The 17,432-nt window shown below is 23.0% G+C and overlaps 1 protein-coding gene across 3 annotated transcripts; it reads left to right on the top strand.

Moving 5' to 3' along the window:
- The first annotated feature begins 540 nt into the window (after window positions 1-540).
- LOC127288557 (major royal jelly protein 1-like) lies at window positions 541-15,646 on the top strand. Of its 3 annotated transcripts, none has more exons than XM_051316073.1 (6): window positions 541-636; window positions 1,174-1,424; window positions 3,067-3,233; window positions 3,483-3,698; window positions 4,296-4,721; window positions 14,761-15,354. In XM_051316073.1, the coding sequence occupies exons 2-6, from the start codon at window positions 1,226-1,228 to the stop codon at window positions 15,337-15,339; spliced, it is 1,587 nt and encodes a 528-aa protein (XP_051172030.1). In that variant the 5' UTR covers window positions 541-636; window positions 1,174-1,225; the 3' UTR covers window positions 15,340-15,354. The 3 variants fall into 3 exon arrangements, with proteins under 3 accessions (XP_051172030.1, XP_051172032.1, XP_051172031.1); XM_051316075.1 differs by lacking the exon at window positions 14,761-15,354 and adding an exon at window positions 6,919-7,226 and having other exon boundaries at window positions 543-636; XM_051316074.1 differs by lacking the exons at window positions 541-636; window positions 1,174-1,424; window positions 3,067-3,233; window positions 3,483-3,698; window positions 4,296-4,721 and adding exons at window positions 7,214-10,406; window positions 10,812-11,041; window positions 12,986-13,152; window positions 13,426-13,641; window positions 13,930-14,355 and having other exon boundaries at window positions 14,761-15,646.
- Window positions 15,647-17,432: the final 1,786 nt, after the last annotated feature.

Here is a 17,432-nt window from a genome sequence, read left to right as displayed (position 1 = left end):
TTTTTATTATTTAAATATAATAAACTGTTACATTTATTTTATTTACATTCTAAAAATCTAGAAAAAAGCGGAAAAATACACTAAATTATAATTAAAACAAAAAACATAAATAAAAATAAAATAAATATAAAAATGTAAAATATAAATAAAAATATTCAAAATTTATTAATTCAAAAATCGAATTAATTGGTCCATTCTGTGGAAAATATATTTACTTTCGTTATTTTTTGCGCATCATATCATATGTATATTATAAACTGGTTTTGCATAAGAACAAGTTTTCTTTTGATTTCTTAAAAAAAAAAAATAATATACAATTTAATAATTTAAATTTATCACTGATTTCATCTTTTTTTTCAATTCAATTCATTTCATCAGTTTTTTTCTCTTTTTTTAATTTGTTATTTGTTAGTTAAAATATTCACTATGTGACACTAAAACATTTTATGGACAAAGTCTTCATGTGTATGGATATAATGATGAGATTCAATATTTACTCTTTAAATAATTATCCTCCATGTATAAATGTATGTTTCTATAAATTCATTTCTGTTGTGTCATAACTTTTGAACGATGCAGAATTATTCTCTTGGAAGTTTTTTGCTAAAAAATAGAATAGAATAAACAACAAAATTTGTAAGAAACAATTTAATTAATTATAATTACATAGAAAATTTATTTGTCAATAGTCAGTTGTTTAAAATTTGCAAAATAAATTTTTTTTATAATAAAAAATCAAAAAAAAGTAATAATAATAATTTATATAATTTATAAAATATAATATTTATTTTTTCTATATATACTTATTCATATATTTTTTTTTTCTTTTATTTTTATATTAAATATTATATTCTCAATGTTGTGGTGCATATAAAAAAAAAGAAAAAAATAATTAATTTTCCTTATAACAAAATTTTATTTTGCAATTTAAATCCCTCTCGGCATTTGTTTAGAATAAAACTAATTAAAAAACATATTGGATGAGCGCTGGCTTATCACCACCATACTTTTCACGATTAATCATAAATATTATAATTATTGCGCGTAAAGCAGGAAACTCTTTGGTCTATTTCCTTCCTTTCTCTCTCTCTCTTTCTCTCATTTTCAGCGATAATAATTATACTGATTTCTGTATTAAATTCTTCATAATGAATTTTATTTTATTTCTCGTAGTATTCCTGTATACACTTCTCTTGAAAAAAAAAATATTTATACTATATAAAATATGGCATTTTATTTGCAATTTATCCTCGTTTATTGTTTGATAATTATAATAATGGGACATGCCGAAAAAATGAATCTCATTTATGAATGGAAATATATTGATTACATGTGGAATTCACCAGAAGCCAAAAATGAAGCTATCAAATCTGGAAATTATAATTTTACCAGTCCCATTCTTATTGATGTTGATCGATCAAAAGGTATGTTTCAAAAATTACTTTTTTCCAATTATTATTAATTTTTTTCAATTTATTATTAGTAATTTTTTCAATTATTCTTCTTTTTTAAATTACTAATCATAATTTCATTTATTTTTAATTTTTTCAATTTTTAGTCATTTTTTTCAATTTTTTAGTCATTTTTTTCAGTTATTAGTAACTTTTTTCAATTATTAGTAACTTTTTGAAATTTATTATTAGTCATTTTTTTAATTATTATTATTTTTTAAATTATTAGTCAAAATTTCAATTATTTTTAATTTTTTTTTTAATTTTTAGTCATTTTTTTCAATTCTGTAGTCATTTTCTTCAATTATTAGTACCTTTTTTCAATTATAAGTCATTTATTAATAATTATTATTTTTTCAATTATTAGTCATAATTTCAATTATTTTTTAATTTTTTCAATTTATTATTAGTCATTTTTTCAATTATTCTTCTTTTTTAAATTATATTAGTCATAATTTCAATTATTTTTAATTTTTTCAATTTTTAGTCATTTTTTTCAATTTTTTAGTCATTTTCTTCAATTATTAGTACCTTTTTTCAATTATTAGTCATTTTTTAATTATTATTATTTTTTCAATTATTAGTCATAATATAAATTATTTTATAATTTTTTCGATTTAAGTAATTTTTTCAATTTTTTAGTTATTTGTTTCAATTATTAGTAACTTTTTCAAATTTATTATTAGTCATTTTTTTAATTATTATTATTTTTTAAATTATTAGTCATAATTTCAATTATTTTTAATTTTTCCAATTTTTAGTCATTTTTTTCAATTTTTTAGTCATTTTTTTCAATTTTTTCAATTATTAGTAACTTTTTTCAATTATTAGTCATTTTTTTTAATTATTATTATTTTTTCAATTATTAGTCATAATTTCAATTATTTTTTAATTTTTTCAATTTTAGTAATTTTTTTCAATTTATTATTAGTCATTTTTTCAATTATTCTTCTTTTTTAAATTATTAGTCATAATTTCAATTATTTTTAATTTTTTCAATTTTTAGTCATTTTTTTCAATTTTTTAGTTATTTGTTTCAATTATTAGTAACTTTTTCAAAATTATTAGTCATTTTTTTAATTATTATTATTTTTTAAATTATTAGTCATAATTTCAATTATTTTTAATTTTTTCAATTTTTAGTCATTTTTTTCAATTATTAGTAACTTTTTTCAATTATTAGTCATTTTTTTCAAATTTATTATTAGTAATTTTTTTTAATTATTTTTATTTTTTCAATTATTACTCATAATTTCAATTATTATTCTTTTTTAAAATTATTATTTATTGTTTAAATGTTATTATTAATTTTTTCAATTGTTAATAATTTCTTTTAAATTATTATTTTTTTCAATTATTATAATAGATTATTTTAATTAATTTTCTCAATGTACTATTGATTGTTCAAAAGTATTATTAATTTTCTTAATTGTTTTTTTAAAATTATTTTTAATTTTTCAATTATTTAATTGATTCATAAAATTAATTTGAATAATTAAATAAGAATTTCAAGTTAAATTAATTTTATATATATTTGTATATGGATTAAAGAAAAAAAACGATTTAAGGAATTAATATCTTTTTTATTATTCAATAATTTATTTATTTATTTTAGATGGAAGAACATTTGTTACTATAGTCAGGACCAAAGGAGTTCCAGCGAGTTTAGGAGTGGTTTCTAATCAAAAAGGACCTGGAGGTCCTTTATTAAAACCATATCCTGATTGGTCCTGGTATAAAAAAGGCGACTGCAATAGCATTACTAATGTTTTTAGAATCGCTGTCAGTTTATTTTCAATAAATAATAATAGATTTTTTTTTTATAAAAAAATTGTTTGTATCCAAATTTTTGGTTTTCAATTATTATTATTATATAAATATTAATAGAATAATAATAATTATTATTATTGTTTTTTATTTGTTTTATTATTATTTTTGTAATAATAATAATTATTATTATTTGTTGCAATTAAATTTTTTAATAAAAATTAATAAATACATTAATATATATTTATTTATATTTATTTATAGATTGACAGGTGCAACAGATTGTGGGTATTAGATAATGGAGTGATTGAGGAGGAACAAGTGTGTCCGGCACAATTATTAACTTTTAATTTAACTACAAATAATTTAATTCATCGTGTAAAAATTGAAGATCGAATTTCTCAAAATTCCCAAACTCATCATGGTCTTTTAATAACGCCAATTGTTCAAACTGATGGAGAACATTGTGAAAAATCAAAAGCAAGTATTTCTTTAACATTTAATTTTTATACTTATTGAAATAATTAATTTACTTAATTAATTATTTCTTGCATAAATTAATTAAATTTTTATTGTGCTTTTTATTATATATATAAATAAATAATAATTAATTATTAATTAAATAAATAATTAATCATCAATTACATAAATAATAATTAATTAATAATTAAATGAATAATTAATCATTAATTAAATAAGTAATTAATTATCAATTACATAAATCATAATTAATTACATAAATAAAGAGTAATTAATTATTAATTAAATAAATAATTAATCATCAATTACATAAATAATAATTAATTACATAAATAATAATTAACTAATAATTAAATGAGTAATTAATCATTAATTAAATAAGTAATAAATTATCAATTACATAAATAAATAATAATTAATTATTAATTAAATAAGTAATTAATTATCAATTACATAAATAAATAATTAATAATTATTAATTACATTTTTAGTTAATTACTAATTAAATATAAGTAATTAATTGTTAACTAAATTTATAATAATTATTAATTAAATTAAGAATAATAAAACAAATATGAAAAATGTATATTTGCGCAGGTTTTTATAGCCGACGTAACTGGATATGGAATGATAATTGTGAATTTGCCTTATATGTGGCGTTTGGATGGACCATATTTTGCACCTGAACCATTTCCACATTTATCAGTTTCAACAATTGCCGGTGAAACTTTTACATTATCTGATGGTCTCTTTGGCATGGCATTATCACCAGATATTGGCAATAATCCACAATTTCTTATTTTTCGACCATTTGCCTCACGTTCATTTTATGCTGCCAAAGTGAATGACATTATGCAAACAAAAGTAGATCAGCCATTAGTTTATTATAATTTTACAAATGTAATTCCCAGTCAATCAACAGCTCAAGCATTTAGCTCAGAAGGCACTTTATTTTTTGGTCTCACCAGTCAAATTGCCATTGCATGCTGGAATCAATTTAGGGACATGACACCACAAAATATCGTAAGAATTATCATATTAATCTAATTAATTATCATATTAATATTAATTAATTAAATAAGTTGTTAAATTAATTATAGTAAATTTATTTTTTAAAATATTTTTCATTTATTAGTTTTTTTTTGTTTATTATTTTCTTTAATAATCATCCCAAGAAGCACGTAATATAACCTCAATATCAAGGTAATATTACATGTAAGATTCGTAATATAACGTTGTAATATTACAGTAATCTTACAGTGATCTTAAAATGTTCGCCTCAAGGTAATATTACCGGTAATGTTACTGTAATATTACGCGCTAATATTAAGGTAATATTACAGTAATATTACGCGCTAATATTAAGGTAATATTACAGTAATATTGCAGTAATATTAAGGTAATATTACAAGAGAATATTACAGTAATATTATGGGAACATTTCTTTACGAAAAAAATCTACCCATCCAGGGAATCGAACCCCGAACTCAAAGCACACGAGTCCACAGTTTTACCAACAAGCCAAATTGACTTATAATATATTTACGTTTTTTATGCTTTATGAATAACTCAAATCAGTCTGTAATATTACTGTAATATTACCGTTAATATTACTGTAATATTATCGTTAATATTACCTTGAGGCGGACATTTTAAGATCATTGTAAGATTACTGTAATATTACAGCGTTATATTACGAATCTCACGTGTAATATTACCTTGATATTGAGGATATATTACGTGCTTCTTGGGATTAAACTCATAATTTAGTTTTAACTATTTAAATTAAATTAATTTAACTATACTTTCATTAATTTCAAATTAATTAAATTCTTATTTATAAATAGAGAGATTTTCGATTGAGATCTATTAATTTTTATTTGGTTTAAAAAAATAATGTTTTTCGTATTAATTGCGAAATTATAAGTACACTTCCAAATCGATACCTGAGTATGAAACTGTTCTATCTCACAGTAAAGGTGAATAACGTGCTATCTCAGTTTTTGGTCTAACCAAAAAGGTGGGTAAAAAGTTGTAAAGATAGAGGATAAAAGTCGTTAGGATACAGGGTAAAGGATAAATTTGTGATGGATAAAAATGTTACTAAAATATTACTAGAAAAATGGATGTCATATTTGAGTAAACTGTCTAATTTTAATAAAAATATTAATAATTTTACACTTAACTTATTAAATCCACAAATTTTTTATAAATAAGTAATTGCATGTGGAAATATTTTGCCTATAATTATTGTCTATTAATAAAAATATCTTTGACTAATACAACTGACAGCTGACGACAGTGCGTAAATAATCAGAACTGGGAAATTACAACTCAACGTCTGTATTGTTGCACGAAAGCAGAGTTGGGTAGTAACTGAATTTTTTGTGCATATTAGGCTGTATCAGTTCATCGAGATATTTCGAGTTCAAGATATGACGTCAGAGGCCTGGAGGGACAACAAACAGACGACACAATGTTATTCTTAGGGTGAAGAAAATTTGTTTCCACTTTCATCAATTTTATTCATACTTTTTAAACACATGCAATTACTTATTTATAAAAAATTTGTGGATTTAATAAGTTAAGTGTAAAATTATTAATATTTTTATTAAAATTAGACAGTTTACTCAAATATGACATCCATTTTTCTAGTAATATTTTAGTAACATTTTTATCCATCACAAATTTATCCTTTACCCTGTATCCTAACGACTTTTATCCTCTATCTTTACAACTTTTTACCCACTTTTTTTCTGTGTTATGATGTTTGTTTATTGATACATAACAGTTTATAGTTTAAAATTTACTACATGTTTCGGCTATTTAGCCCTCATCAGGTTAATACAATGATCACAAGATAAAATTTCGATACACGAAACACACGTGAATAAAATAAAATAACAAACACATAAGATCTGTAAAGAATAAAGGTTTCGATTGTTATTTATTGGAAATTAAGATATAAATTAAAGTTAAAAATATAAAGTCTCACTGCGTGTTGGATCACATGTAAAATTCATTTTTTACAAGATTTTTCATTTTACGACTTTAAAAAAAATTAAAATTCGAATCTCAAAAATAGTATGTGAAACACATGGTAAATGATGGAGGTTTCATGGTGTGTGGTATGATAATTTAATTGAGGTTATGATAAGGGATGGATGGTAAAGTAAATAGAAGGAAATTAAATGCAAAGGAGATATTAATTTTTTTTTAGGAAATAATCGCTCAAGATGACGAAACCCTACAGTTTGCAAGTGGGGTTAAAGTAATTCCACCGTCAGTGAGACAAATGGAGGAAGAACTTTGGGTGGCAACGAATCGTTATCAAAAAATTGCACTTGGAACTATGAATTTCAATGAAATTAATTATCGAATTTTAAAACAATCTGTGAGGAAATTAATTGCTGGCACTAAATGTGAACTCCCTAATAATCCGTGTAGAAATTGTATTTATAGATCCTGAAAATACACTGAAAAAAAAATTTATTTGATTCAAATAAACGATTACTTATATCAAATAAATGAGGCATTCTTCGTCAACGGGACCCCCCTGCTCTCCAAAAATAGTTTATGTTTAAATTATCGGGCATAGGCTTAAAATTTAGCTAAAAAGGAATACTTTTAAATGCCGAATGGCACTTTTTGAAATTTCAACATGGCGGCTGAAATATGGCGGGCGAATTTTTAAAAATTAATTTAATTCGCTTGAAACTTGTTACTCGGGGGTTTTTGGGGTCGCTGATTACGAATCTGATGTCAGAATTTCAAAATTCAATATGGCGAATCCAATATGGCTGACAATTTTTTAAACAGTGCCTGGAGATGCTTGAAACTTGTTACTCGGGGGTTTTTGGGGTCGCTGATTACGAATCTGATGTCAGAATTTCAAAATTCAATATGGCGAATCCAATATGGCTGACAATTTTTTAAACAGTGCCTGGAGATGCTTGAAACTTGTTACTCGGGGGTTTTTGGGGTCGCTGATTACGAATCTGAAGTCAGAATTTCAAAATTCAATATGGCGTATCCAATATGGCTGACAATTTTTTAAAAAGTGCCTGGAGATGCTTGAAACTTGTTACTCGGGGGTTTTTAGAGTCGCTGATTACGAATCTGAAGTCAGAATTTCAAAATTCACTATGGCGTATCCAATATGGCTAACAAATTTTTTAAAAAGTGATTGGATTTGCTTGAAACATGTTACTCGTAGGTTTTTGGGGTCGCTAAATACGAATCTGAAGTCAGAATTTAAAAATTCAATATTATGGATCCAGTATGGCGGACCATTTTATTTAAATGTAATTTTTTTAATGAAAATTGTTACTAAGAATGTTTTAGAGTAGTTGATTTACATGATAAATGTTAATTACTGGTTTTTAGGTTAGCTGATTACATAAATATAAGGTCAATTTTCAATAATTCTAACTGTGTAAAATATATCGGACGATATTTTTAAATTTTATGAGATTTTCGTAAACTTGAAAAGTTTTAAAAAAAGGTTTCTGTGTTATACAGGTCTGTCACTGTCATATCTTTTTAATGAGAAAGCTTAGTACTATGAGTATTTGATCAGCAACTTGTCCTAAATTATAATTTTCTAGAAAAAAAATGTACTGATTTTTCCTACTTAATAATATACCTGAATATTCTCAAGGTATTGATTCTCGGAAAATTCCCTAGAAAATCTCGGATTAGTATAGGAAAAATGGATTCCCGAGAAATTTTCTGTAATTTTCGTAAAGTTTCCTGCGAATATTTTTATATAGAATTGAATGTCACAAATATTACTTTTCAGATTTTTCATATACTAAATTTGCTGCTTTGTAACAATAAATATGTTTTTAATTTCGCAAGCTTACGACATAATTCTTCAACAAAATCTTTAGAAGAAATTGAGTATTATAATCAATTTGCATCAACTTTAACTGGTATTTACACAAGACATTATTCTGCTATTAATGTCGCTTTCATAAAATTCAATACAATTTCATACTGTTGCATTCGTTGATTATTGGCGTATCTTAGTATTATTTTTGCTAAAATCCTTTTGCATTCATTTACTTCAGATTTGTAATCAGCGACCCCAAAAACCCCCGAGTAACAAGTTTCAAGCATCTCCAGGCACTTTTTAAAAAATTGTCAGCCATATTCGATACGCCATATTGAATTTTGAAATTCTGACTTCAGATTCGTAATCAGCGACCCCAAAAACCCCCGAGTAACAAGTTTCAAGCGAATTAAATTAATTTTTGAAAATTCGCCCGCCATATTTCAGCCGCCATTTTGAAATTTCAAAAAGTGCCATTCGGCATTTAAAAGTATTCCTTTTTAGCTAAATTTTAAGCCTATGCCCGATAATTTAAACATAAACCATTTTTGGAGAGCAGGGGGGTCCCGTTGACGAAGAATGCCTTAAATATTTTCTTAAACTAAATAATTTTTATCTATATCATTTTTATTTGAGTCAATAACAATATAAATAGTAGAAAAAAAACTTGATTATAGAGAAGAAAAATAAATAACAAATGTAATATTTATTAAGCAAATAATTCGAATTTAAAATTTTTACATAGTTTTTAGTTTTAATTGTAAAAAAATTGAAGAATTTATTAAAAAATAGAGACAAAAATTGAATTTTAAACGTTTTTAATTGAAAAAGGTCTTAAGTAATTGGATTTGTCAAAGAATATTATAAAAATTATTAAAAATAATTGAATTTTGAAATAGTTATAGTTAAAATTATTAAATTTCAAAAAGTTTTAAATGATATATTTTAGAAATAAATTAAATTTTAAACGATTTTAAATATTGAAATTTTTTAAAATAATTGAATTAATAAATGTTTACTTTATCTATATCTACTGACGTCATGACAACCGTTCCCAATTTGCATAGATGGCGTGGATTTTAGATTTCTAAAGTTTACACATTTAATAGTAAATAGTTGTATTTGTCAAGATATGTAAATTTATTTCAAAAAAAAGTTAACTGATAATATAAATTATTTCATTTGTTTACTCTCATTATGGTCCGGAAATATTATTAATTATAAATTAATTTATTCTTTGGATCATAAAGCCCATGTAAAATGAATATTACAATTTTAATCCAAGGATTAATAATTAGTTAATAAATAATTAATTTTAAGTAATACAAAGAATTCTTATTTAGAAATGTTAACAAATAAAAATTAATTCTATCTTTAAATAAAAAATTAAAATTAAACAGTACATTTTTTGTAAATTATTATATTTTTTTTTAAAACTTGGGAAAAAATTTAGAAGGTCTGAAAAATTAGAAAATGCCAAGGAAAATTTTTTCAGGGGAATATATTTAAGAATTTTAATTTTATTACTAATTTCATCATTTTTTATGCTTATTTTATTGATTCATTTTATCAGTTTTTTAATTTTTTATTGTTCGTAAAAAAAATGTTCACTATGTCACACTAAATAAAAGTCTCTAAGTACGTATGTATAATAATATGATTCAATATTTACTCTTAAAATATTTTTCCACCGTATATGAATTTATATTTCTATCAATTCATTTATGTTGTGCCATAACTTTAAATCGATATTTTCACTTGGAAGTTTGTTGTTAAAAAAAGGAACAGAATAACAATCGTCTCAAAATTTATAAGAAACAATTTAATTAATATTATAATTAATTACTCAATCTATTTACATAGAAAATTAATTTGTAAGTAGTCAGTTTTTCAAACTTTGTAAAATAAATATATTTTTATAAATATTATAATTTATATAATTTATAAAATATAATATATATTTTTTTATTTTCTTTATATATTTTTACCTTATTTATAAAATATTTATATAAATATATATATTTTTATGTACACTGAAAAAAAAAAATTGAGTCAATTAAATGGTGTTTGTTTTAAATACAGAAATTATTGGTTCAAATTAAAATTATATTTAGTTCAAGTAAAATTATTTATTTGATAATAGTATCATATTTTGGTAAATTTTTATGAAATTGATAATTTGGATTCCTTTAAGGGTTAGAATAAGAAATTTTTTTTATTTTATATTGATTTCTGTATTAAATTCTTCATAAATAATGAATTTACTTTATTTCTCATAGTATTCTCTCTTCAAAAAAAAAAGTATAAAATATGGCTTTTTATTTGAAATTTATCATCCTATTTTGTCTCATAATTAAAATAATGGGACATGCCGAAAAAATGAAGTCCATGTTTGAGTGGAAATATATTGACTACGTGTGGAAATCACCAGAAGCTAAAGATGAAGCTATCAAATCTGGAAATTATAATTTTACGAAGGCAATTCTTCTTGATATTGATCGATCAAAAGGTAATATAAAATTTAAAAAAAAATTCTTTTCAACTATTATTAATTTTTTTAATTATTAGTCATTTTTTCAATTTATCATTAGTAATTTTTTAATTATTACCAATTTTTAAATTTTTTAAAAATTTAAAAATTATTTAATCGATTTTTTAAATTAACAAGAATTTTAGGCTAAAATAAATATTATATATATATACTAGGGGGGCTTCGCGCGCCAACCCCCTATTTAAATTTACTAAAAATATTAAATATTATTTTGATTAAATTTGTATTTAATCAAAAATTTTTAAATTTGAACAGCAGAAATTTATATTTTAATATGAACATAAACTATATTTTAACTTGCATTCGTAAACTAAATTTTCAACTATTCTGCAATTGAAAAATTAATTAGGGACCGAATAAGTTTTTATATGTTTTTAAAGATTATTTTACCCAATTTCTTTAAATAAAATTTATTATTTCATTTTAAAGAATTTGTTTCTAAGATGCACCACGGATGACGTCCTTCTAACCTATATGACCCTAATTTTGGGGTAATGTCCAATTTTTTCTATAACTTTGACCAAATTTTGAGGTTATGTTCGCCTACACTCCTATGACCTTCAACGTAAATTTAAGGTTATGTTCTCCTTTGACCTATGACCTTTAAAAGTTTAAAGGGATGGTCATATCTTGACCGCTGATAATAATTTTGAGGTTATATCCGTCTCTACACCATCAAAAACTTTGGTTTTTGACATATGTCCTTGATTTTTGGTTTGTTTTAATCTATGATTCTGTCGTTTGACCTTGAGTATTGATGTTATGTTAATTTTTAACTTATGTTTTTGATATAGATAGTACAATATCTGAAATTTTCGAAACAAATTCTAAACGGTACGGGAGTTTTAATGCTTCGCGAGTTGAACAGTAGGCGAGTACTGTGAGCTCCCACGTAGCGTCGAAGTTCTCGCCTAGCGTTCATTCTTGAATCACCGGCGGCGGCGGCGATATGTTTTTATAATATAGTAATGATATATAAATATGGATTAAGGCCAGGTCCGAGTGAGGCAGCGCCATCTACATTAAAACTATAATTTTGGAAAATTTTCAACAGCCTTTTCTCGAAAACAAGAAGGTAAAATGCGTTTTTCTTTATGGATAATTGATTATTAGAAAGAAATACACCAGCTAAAACTTTTTTTGGGTTAAAATGATGAAAAAAATTTCATGTCGATAAATTAAATATGAGCAGTTTTTTCACAAAAACTGTAACAGTACTTTCTCGGAATTAACAATCAAGAATAAAATTTCCATTTGGAAAATTAATAAACGTTGAACAATACACCAGCTAAGATTCACCAAACACGAAAATAGCAACAAAAAATTTTATTACATATTTCACATATGGACACAGTTTTACTGATTGTGACAGCCCTTTGGTAGATTATGTATTTCAGGTGGTTAGCAACAGCGCCAATATCCTCCTTTCGGCAAAATCGCGAAACGTCATATATAACCTGCCAAACGGCTGTCATAATTAGTAAAATATATTATGCGTTAAAAAACTTTTTTTTTTTGTTATTTTCGTGATTGGTAAATCTTAGCTGGTGTATTTTTTAGTGTTTATTAATTTTCCAAATGGAAATTGCATTTTTGATTGTAATTTCTGAGAAAGTACTGTAACAGTTTTTGTGAAAAAAGTGCATTTATTGACATGAAATTTTTTTCATTATTTTAACTCAAAAAAAGTTTTAGCTATTGTATTTCTTGCCAATAATCAATTATTCATAAAGGAAAAAGCATTTTATCTTCTTGTTTTCAAGAAAAGACTGTTGGAAATTTTCAAAAATTTTAGTTTCGATGTAGATGGCGCTGCCTCACTTGGACCTGGCCTTAAAGAAAAATACAATTTGAGAAATTATTATTTTTTATATTGTTCACAAATTAATTTATTTATTTTAGATGGAAGAACATTTGTTACTGTAATTAGAACCAAAGGAGTTCCAGCGAGTTTAGGAGTTGTTTCTAAACAAAAAGGACCTGGTGGTCATTTATTGATACCATATCCTAATTGGTCCTGGTATAAACCAGGTGATTGTAATGGTATCACAAACGTTTACAGAATTACAGTAAGTATTTTCAATAAATAAGAATAGATACAAAAAAATTTTTTAATAAAAAAAATTTTCATTCAAAATTTTTGTTTTTATTAATTGTCATTATATAAATATTAATATAATAATAATTATTTTTATAATAATAGTAATAATAATAATTGTTATTATTAATATTTTTTTTACAGTTAAATTTTTCTACTCTTAAAAATCAACAAGTAAATAAATAAATATAAGTATATTTATTTAATATTTATTTATATTAATATATATATATTTTTTTTATAGATTGATAGGTGTAATAGATTGTGGGTTTTAGATAATGGAGGGATCGACGGTAAACAAGTGTGTCCGGCACAATTATTAACTTTTCATTTGACCACAAATAATTTAATTAAACGAGTAAAAATTGAAGATAGAATTTCTCAAAATTCTCAAACTCATCATGGTCTTTTAATAACGCCAATTGTTCAAACTGATGGAGAACATTGCAAAAAATCAAAAGCAAGTATTTTTTTTTAATTTAATTTTTATACTTAATGAAATAATTAATTTACTTAATTAATTAATTGTTAAATTAATTAATTAAATTGGTGTTGTGACATTTTTTCTGGATAAAGACTTTTATCAGTGATCATTTCCAACTTATTATATAAATAAATAATAATTTATTTATTTATTAAAATAAGTACCTATTTAACTATTAATTAAATAATTAGTTATCAACTAAATGAAGCATATAATTAATTATTAGTCATGTTAATAATAATAAATAAAAATTTATATACACAGGTATTTCTAGCCGATGTAAATGGTTTTGGAATGGTAGTTTTTGATTTTCCTGATATGTGGCGTTTGAATGGACCATATTTTAAACCGGAGCCATCTCCAGAGTTGTTAAAGGTGACAATTGTCAATGAAACTTTTACATTGTCTGATGGTCTTTTTGGCATGGCATTATCACCAAAAATTGACAACAATCCACAATATCTTGTTTTTCGACCATTCTCTTCACGTTCAATTTATACGGCCAAAGTTGATGATATTATGCAAACAAAATATAATAAGCCATTAGTTTATTCTAATTTTTCAAATGTACTTCCCAGTCAATCGACAGCTCAAGCATTTAGTTCAAAAGGCACTCTATTTTTTGGTCTCACTAGTGAAGTTGCCATTGGATGTTGGAATCAGTTTACGGAAATGACACCTCAAAATATTGTAAGAATTATCATAAATTAATCTAATTAATTATCATATTAATATTAATTAATTAAATTCGTAATTATATTAATTAAATTTTTGGTTTTTTAATTATTATTGTTTTCATTTATTATTCTTTTTATATTATTTTGTTTGTTCATTATTTGTTATTTTATTATTTTATTTAATAATTATTAAACTCATAATTTAGTTTTAACTATTTAAATTAAATTAATTTAAGTAAACTTTGATTAATTTTAATAATTTAATTAAATTCTTATTTATAAATAGAGATTTTCGATTGAAATCTTTTAATTTTTATTTGGTTAAAAAAAAAATGTTTTTCGTACTGATTGCGAAATTATAAGTGCACTTCCAAATATGATTAATGAAACAAAATTTATATATAAATAATTGTTTTAGGAAATAATCGCTCAAGATGATGAAACCCTACAGTTTGCAAGTGGGGTTAAAGTAATTCCACCGTCAGTGAGACAAATGGAGGAAGAACTTTGGGTGGTAACGAATCGTTATCAAAAAATTGCACTTGGAACTATGAATTTCAATGAAATTAATTATCGAATTTTAAAACAATCTGTGAGGAAATTAATTGCTGGCACTAAATGTGAACATCCTGGTAAATTTAAACGACATTATAATCATCGTCAACGTCGTCATCATCATCATGATTATCATTATGATAATAATTATCCTTATGGTAATAATTATCATCATGGTAATAATTATCCTTATGGTAATAATTATCATCATGGTAATAATTATCCTTATGGAAATAATTATCATCATGGTAATAATTATCCTTATGGTAATAATTATTATCATGGTAATAATTATCCGTATGGTAATAATTATTATTATGATAATAATTATCCTTATGGTAATAATTACCATCATGATAATAATTATCATCATGGTAATAATCATCATTATGATAATAATTATCATCATGGTTATAATAATCATCATGATCATCATTATTAATTAAATTTATATTATGTTCAGAATAGTAAAAAAGTAAATACAAAATTATAATATTAAAATTTTCATATTATATTAAATTAAATTAAATTATAAGTGTTTATTGTGCAATAAAGATAGGACTGAAAATTTAAAGCATGTACTATTGGATTATCCTGTGTATAATAAATATAAAAATTGCATACGAAATAAGAAACAAAACACTCCCAGAAATTCTTAAGATCGAAAATATTCAGGATGTAAAGAAATTCTTTTATTTTGTGAAAGGTTTAGTAAAATTAAGAGATTTCTGTTTAAGTGAATAGATACATATAACCTCATGTAAAAAGATAATATAAATCTATGTTACATTATTATAATAAATAAATAATAAATAAATCAAATAATTAAAATTATTTTTTTCCAAAACCTTAAATTGTGAAATCATTGAAGCAAAAAAAAAAATAACATTAGAATCAATCAAAAAAAAATTTTGTCAGAATATTTTTTTCTGTGTAAATTTAATTTTGTTTGGTAAAAAAACTTATTTCTTGCATTAAAACGAATCAATTAACCTATATAAAGTTCATATTTTAATGAAATCTATATCATTAAATAGTTTTTTTGAATTTTTGAAAAAAATTGTTTTTTGTATTTTTTGAAATTACTTTTTCTTATAAAGAAGAAGAATAATTATAAAATTGATCCCTATTTTAGTTGTAATCCTTTTTTTAATCTTGAATATGTATAAGTGTATCATGATGAGGAAGTTAAATGGTTAAGAAATGAACACCTAGTTTTCATGAGAATATAAATCGATAAATAATCGAATAAACGTTGTGAAATGTATAAAAATATAAAATTAAATATTTTACATCACAAAATTTGAAAAATAGTATATTATATAAGGATGTAATGTAAAATAAAAAGGGGTGAAATAAAAAAATTATTTATATTTATAGGATATATAATAATAAAATTCTTGGTCTGCCCTTCTATCCTAAATTGAAGTTGGTCTTTACTGATTTCACGTGTTTTTTGAATTGTAATGTTATGACGTGTCAAATTTGTGTCACATTTTGAAAATTCTTTTTCTCATTTTTGCCAAAGTTGTATAATTGTGTTTTCAAATTTCGGATTTGATTTCTTTAAAATTTCTTTATAATAAACAATTAAATAACCGATTTTGAGCGCTAGCGCGTTTAATTTTATTGGTAATAGAATAAAATTGGATATTTTTATACTTTTTTAAATACAGTACAAGCGTTTAAATTTTTTTAAGGTAATATACATTGTTTTACAAAAAATAAAATAAATATGACATACTGTTAAATTATATTTGAATTTGTAAGGAATTTTTTCATTTTCCAGGAAAACATTCTATTCATAAAAATGGAATAAAATTGATTGTTCTTAGTTTATTGCAATTTAGGTTCAATTGGTAGGTTTTTAGGAAGGTAATAAGTGTTGTTTTAAAGTAAAAAAATAATAGAGACATGCTGATTAATTTTATTTGAAGTAGTAAGGATTTTTTTCATTTTCCAGGAAAACATTCTATTCATAAAAATGGAATAAAATTGATTATTCTTAGTTTATTGCAATTTAGGTTCAATTGGTAGGTTTTTTTGAAGGTAATACGTGTTGTTTTAAGGTTAAAAAATAATAGAGACATGCTGTTTAATTTTATTTGAAGTAGTAAGGAATTTTTTCTTTTTTTAGGAAAACATTCTATTCATAAAAATGGAATAAAATTGATTATTCTTAGTTTATTGCAATTTAGGTTGAATTGGTAGGTTTTTTTTTGAAGGTAATACGTGTTGTTTTAAAGTAAAAAAATAATAGAGACCTGCTGATTAATTTTATTGGAAGTAGTAAGGATTTTTTTCATTTTCCAGGAAAACATTCTATCCAAAAAAATGGAATAAAATTTATTGTTCTTATTTTTTTGCAATTTAGGTTCAATTGGTAGGTTTTTTTAAAGGTGTTAAGGTGTTGTTTTAAGGTAAAAAAATAATAGAGACATGCTGATTAATTTTATTTGATTTTGTAAATATTTTTTTCATTTTCCAGGAAAACATTCTATTCAAAAAAATGGAATAAAATTGATTGTTCTTAGT

Source organism: Leptopilina boulardi, unplaced genomic scaffold (genome assembly GCF_019393585.1).
Source record: "Leptopilina boulardi isolate dan_hultmark-lab unplaced genomic scaffold, ZJU_Lbou_2.1 LbouV2_392, whole genome shotgun sequence".
Lineage (NCBI taxonomy): Eukaryota > Metazoa > Arthropoda > Insecta > Hymenoptera > Figitidae > Leptopilina > Leptopilina boulardi.
The sequence above is the reverse complement of the archived record's forward strand: the minus strand, read 5'-3'. Positions and strand labels throughout refer to the sequence as shown.